The 6,000-nt window shown below is 41.5% G+C and overlaps 1 protein-coding gene across 1 annotated transcript in view; it reads left to right on the top strand.

Moving 5' to 3' along the window:
• Positions 1 to 493: 493 nt before the first annotated feature.
• Positions 494 to 6,000, top strand: part of kpnb3 (karyopherin (importin) beta 3) — a 33,062-nt gene continuing 27,555 nt past the window's right edge. Inside the window, exons 1-5 of the mRNA XM_067442234.1 lie at positions 494 to 652; positions 2,627 to 2,707; positions 4,561 to 4,753; positions 4,833 to 4,935; positions 5,008 to 5,104. Coding sequence (XP_067298335.1) covers positions 575 to 652; positions 2,627 to 2,707; positions 4,561 to 4,753; positions 4,833 to 4,935; positions 5,008 to 5,104 — 552 coding nt within the window. The 5' untranslated portion in view covers positions 494 to 574. The remainder of the gene's footprint in view (positions 653 to 2,626; positions 2,708 to 4,560; positions 4,754 to 4,832; positions 4,936 to 5,007; positions 5,105 to 6,000) is intronic.

Here is a 6,000-nt window from a genome sequence, read left to right as displayed (position 1 = left end):
TCAAAAAAGCTTTGGCTATTTTGGTTACACTTATATTTGGACGATTTGTAAAACACCACTGAATCATTTTGGAATGACAAGAAAACAGACTATTACTATTTATGATAAATTATTATTATTTATTCAATTCGCTGTGATTTAAATATATGCGTTTTATGCTTTTGCATAAGTCATCGTTACGGAATCACTAAGGACAAAACAAATGGTTTTGTAATTATATTATTTTAACAACCGTCCATTTGAATAATGACTGATAAATTCCCGCGTTTACGGTCAGACTTATTTTGCAATGACATCATCGCGTTCGTCTAGACTCCACCCATTCTGATTTTACCCGCGTTCCACAGCCAATGGAATGATCCGCAGCAGAATTACATGTGCGTCACGATGACTGACTTCTCAACGGACCAAACACACCGATCATTTAATCTCATTCAACAGAGTTAGCCAATCAGCGGAGCCGAGACGGCTCATTACGAGCCAATCGCGCTCCTCCATTCACACCGTCCGGTGTCAGAGGTCGCTTCCCCTGCCGGCTTGCATTCGCTCGTCTCTCTTTCTCGATCCAGAAGCGATGGCGGAGCAGCAGCAGTTCTACCTCTTACTGAGCAACCTGATGAGCCCTGACAACACCGTCAGGAAGCAATCAGAGGTATGAAAGTCGTTTCGGGACCGCTCCGTGTGTCTGCATGAACGGAAATGTAACGTTTTCGTATCGAGCTTGTTTCGCAGTTTTAGCGCGGGCCGCTCAGCCTCGCTCTGGCCCAGCACATGTGTGAAGCGCGCGCTCTGCTGCTATGCGGGTCCGATTCATTTCAGAGAGTCGATTCGTTTCAAAGAGCCGACTTTAAAATCAAACTAATCTGCTCTTGTGATTTTCTTTTTTTTTCTTTCTCCTTCTCCACCTCTTATGTTTGGGTTGGGTAAATTTTTATTAGTCGATTGATTTACGTTTGTGGTATTATTTTTAAAAATGTATTTATTACATTTTATTTATTTTTAGTTCCCGTATGGCTGGGATTAAGTAAATTATATTTTTAAATTGGTAATTCCATTTTAAATTAAGATTATGACCGGAGAGTTGCAAATGTCGACCCAGTGTTTTAAAAATGCAGTTATGATAATTTATTCTACTTGTTTTAACCAACTCTGATTTAGGAATATCATTCAAAATATTAATCTTATTTTTGTCACCCTAAAGATATCGCAAACGTAATGCATTAAGTAGGAAGTTCGGAAATCAGCCAAACACTTGGTGGCTCGGTTCGATCGAATCATTCAAAGGAATCGGTTCAAATAGACGATTCGTCCGGGAGTCGGACAGCGCTGTAGTGTGTTGCGTATCAACGTGGCCTAACTAGCATTCAAACGTTTCAAACAATGCTTTATACGATTTAATGTTTTAAAACGCCTTATTGATGAATTCCCCCCGTCATACATAATCTTAAAACATCCGGTGTAATGTTTTTACGTCCTTATTCGAGCAGCGGTTGCTGTGACGCTGCTATCCCGGCGCAGGTGTCGCTCAGATCGGCTTGAGTTGTTCAAACGGGTCGTTAAATCGGTGGGTCGTTTCTGTGAGGGTTTTAGAGCTAAACCAGTCACATTTGCGTCTAAATGTAGACATTTGTCAGTCAGAGTGTCGAACTCTGTGACCACACAAACATAACATGATCAATCTGTGTGTACTTTGCAATCAGACCGCATTTCTCAGAAGAATAATGAATATTTAATCACTCTAATCGTCGCTATTGTGGCGAGTCTTGTATTTCACTCCTTAAACAGTAACTTTACACCCATCTTCACGCGATATGAGGCGAGTTTATCACAAAAGATGCCCATTCATACTGTCATGTCATGGAAACACTCTGGATTTGGGTCAGGGATGTTTAATTAACCGTTTAGATTTAACGTATCTCACTATTTTAAACGCAGTTCTAATGGCTTTTGTGACATGAAAGCGTTCCAGATTTCGCGGCAAATTCGAACTTTCCCACCAAAATTCGCTCCCTATTGGCACGTGTTCGACTAGTCTTTTGTTAGGTGCTTCTTTATAAGTGCTAAAGCCGCCGTGTGGCGAGTTCAAACCGAGCTCATGTGGATCAGGATGGGTCATTGGGTCTTATCTCTCATCTCTGCCGTCGGTCAGCACTTTCCTTTAGCTCAGACAATACATGACCAGCCTGCCTGTAATGCTGAGCGGAAACTGACTTAGTCTCTCACTGGATGGCAAGGGCCAAACGGCCCCCAGAAATCAGCTGTGATGCCACTCATATGTGAGACTCATGAGATTGTGGAAATGTTTGCATTAAAAATCTCAATCTAAAAGCTTTTGTTATAAACTGGAGATATTTCCTTTTTGATTGTGTGTGTGCAAATTCCCATATCACTGTTCATTCCAGACATGCTGCACATAACCACGTCCATTTGTCACTTGTAAACTGACTCCAAGAATCTGTTTGACTCAACCTCTTAAGATGTTCCTTCCTGGAACAAACTTGTGTTGGTTTTAAAGCTGGGACCCATAAACCGTTGTAAAGTTTGGCTGGCTTGTGAATTACAATCATTTATATTGTGTCTTGGCGCTCTGCAACCATCCAGTAACTGTTCTGCTTTGCTTTTGCAGGAAACGTATGACACCATCCCTGGTCAGACGAAGATCACATTTTTACTGCAGGCCATCCGCGATGCATCCGCTGCCGAGGAGGTACATGAGAGTCTGTTTGCTGTAAATTTATCCCTGGCATCAATTTAGACTATGCAGCTTTTTAAAAGAGTATAAATGGCAGAAAGTGCTTTGTTTACACCATCCATTATGCCGCGTACCGGCTCTCTCAGGGTCAGATGGTGTGCTGTTGTCTTGTAGTCATCGAGATGTTGTGAGTAGTTAAGTAACGGCATAGTGCTGCCTGCGAGTGGGCGAGGTTAAATGGAGACTGGTGGGTAAACAAGGTCTAGTCTGAACAACACCAGTGTAGAATTAAATTCCTGGAATAACCGATTGCTCAAGATGAGACTAACCTGCACTGGTCCAACGCTTGAGTTATAGTTAAGGCCTGACAAGAGCGTATAGGCTTTCACTTAGCCCTGGATAAACCGGTTTTAAAGGTGCAGTGTGTAATCTTAGCAGCATCTATTGGTGCTTTTTTGAATCGAAACCACTCATCCCTCCCTTTCGAAGCACATAGAGAAGCTACGGTAGCCGACACATGACAAATGTTGTAGTCTGAGACCGCAGGAAGTAGCTAGTGCTCTGTAGAGAAGTTTGTCCCTTTAGGGCTACTGTAGAAACATGGTGGTGCAAAATAGCCATTTCACTGTAAGGGACCCGCGGTGTGTGTAGATAGAAACAGCTCATCTAAGGTAATATAAACACATGGCTCATTATGCAAGGGCTTTATGCACCACTGAAAACAGTTGTCTATTGTATTTCTGTCAATAGATCCTTAAAAATACTACGCATTGCACCTTTAAACCCAGTGTTTTCTTTCGATTAGTGATGTAGTTGAGGTAGTGCTGCATGATTAGTTTAAATAGCTTAAAGGCTGAGATTTAATTAAAATATGCATTTAAACGGATCATTAATGATATTTAGGTCAACTTAGGACACCATTCTTAAGTTTCTTATGGTTTATTTTTATAGTAAAATTATAATTTCTTATATTGTTGAGTTGTATTAAAATGTATTGTGCAAATTTGGGAGTTTTGTGGCAAACGATCACCAGCAGTTTCTCATGTGTACATAAGGGCTGAATCATTTATAGACAATGAATTGGGGATTTTATGTGAATGTTTAACCCATTGATGACACGGAGCAAGATAACCCTGAGTTAAAGCAATATTGAGTTTGAACATTTCAATTGTGTTAAGCGCACCAGATAATCTTTATTTTTAACCACCAAAATGTCAATATGACAATCTCATGCTCTAACTTAAAAGATCCCTAACCGTTTCTCGCCTAATGTGTTTGTCCTCTTACCTACGGTCTCATGCCGCTCTCCAGATCTCTGATATTTATAGGGTTGAGAAACTAGACTGCATTCGGTCTACTTACAAAAGTCCTTGCACAGCTTTTTCAGTGCTTTCTTGATCTTAGTAGGTAATTTAAACGTTTAATGTGACGTTTACTATGGCCACTTTGTAGTTCTCATCCTGACTGCTAATTAGTCAGTTGTGTTGCGTTAATGCAAAAAGTTTTTACATCAAAATGTCTCAAGCTGCTCTTTAGAGCAGGGGTCCCCAATCTTGGTCCTGGGGGGCCACTGCCCTGCAGAATTTAGCTCCAACCCCAATCAAACACACCTGAAACAGCTAATCAATGCCAATAAATGCATTGATTAGCATCGATTAGCTGCTTTAGGTGTGTTTGATTGGGGTTGGAGCTAAACTCTGCTGAGCAGTGGCCCTCCAGGACCAAGATTGGGGACCCCTGCTTTAGAGGCTTATTGTAGACTGAATCTCCACCTGGAGGGAATCCGGCTTTATTTGCAAGGCAAGTCCTTCCCGGTGCAGGTTGAATAGTTGCGGAAATGTCTAAAGCTCTCAAATGTGCCTCCACAGGTTAAGCAGATGGCAGCCGTGCTGCTGCGGCGCCTGCTGTCCTCGTCTTTCGAGGAGGTTTATCCCAGCCTGACCATTGACATGCAGACGGCCATCAAAACAGAGTTGCTGACTGGGATCCAGTCCGACGGTTGCTCCAACATCCGCAAGAAGGTCTGCGATATCGCCGCGGAGCTCTCTCGCAATCTCATTGGTTAGTTGGCTTTTGGTTGACCTTTTTTCGTTGTTGAGTGGAATAGAGGCGATCTAATGCCTTCTGTTTTTATCCCAAGATGATGACGGCAACAACCAGTGGCCAGAGATCCTCAAGTTCCTGTTCGATTCGGTGAACTCTCAGGATGTCGGCCTCAGAGAAGCAGCGCTGCATATTTTCTGGTGCGTAAAATCTGTTCTGAATCAGTTTACTTGCCAATTTCTCTTTCTGAACTGTTTGTCCTCCTTGTACAGGAACTTCCCAGGTATCTTTGGCAATCAGCAGCAGCATTACATGGAAGTGATCAAGCGCATGTTGGTTCAGTGTATGCAGGATCAGGAAAACCCACAGGTCAGTGTCTTATGCTTGGTAGATGCCTTTTTTTTTTTACACGTTTGTTCATAAGTGACTACTTTAGGATTTCCACTGGCTCTTAGATTCAGCTCAAAGTCTCTTAAACTTGATAAGTCTGTGATCATTAAACTTCAAAAACTGATTGAATTAGTGTGTGCGCTGCACATTCAAGATCAAAATGTTGGGTGTACTACAAGCTTATGATCTGCTGTAGATACACTGACAAATTTAGTTTATATTGTTTTATGATTTGTAAGAGTGAATTTTTATGTCTCCCTCATCTTTTTGAATGAATAGTAAAGCATAGACATGATTTGGGCTGGTTTAGAATTACAAATCCTGCATTATACATTAAATTAGTTATTTCTGGTTATTGGAATATTGGTCAAGCAATAAACTGTGCCATTTAAATCAGCAAATCTTTCAATTGTATAGATATTGCTAGTACGATCATCTCAATAATATACATGTGCATATATTGAATAAAACCTATTTTGATTTGTTAAAGGGGGGGTGAAACACTCAGTTTCAGTCAGTGTCATGTCAATCTTGAGTACCTATGAGTAGCATTGCATCCTGCATATCTCCGAAAAGTCTTTATTTTTTTAATAATTATATCAGAAAGATGCGCTGTTCCGAGTCTTTCCGAAAAAAGCCGAGCGGGTGGGGGCGTGTCGTGTGAGCGGAGCTAAATAATGACGTGTGCTCGCTGCTGCTATGTTGAGTCGAGTGCGTCGTAAAGCTGTGTCATCCCTAACAGCGGGAAAAACTTTATTCAAAATAAAAATATGGCTTTTAATCAGATACAGCCATACATCTATGATCCGGAATCAGACCCAGAGGCTGCAGTTGAACAGGAGCAGCAGCAAAAACGACTAGAGCAGGACGACGTC

The sequence above is a fragment of the Pseudorasbora parva genome, chromosome 4, assembly GCF_024679245.1.
Source record: "Pseudorasbora parva isolate DD20220531a chromosome 4, ASM2467924v1, whole genome shotgun sequence".
Taxonomy (NCBI): Eukaryota; Metazoa; Chordata; class Actinopteri; order Cypriniformes; family Gobionidae; genus Pseudorasbora; species Pseudorasbora parva.
The sequence above is the reverse complement of the archived record's forward strand: the minus strand, read 5'-3'. Positions and strand labels throughout refer to the sequence as shown.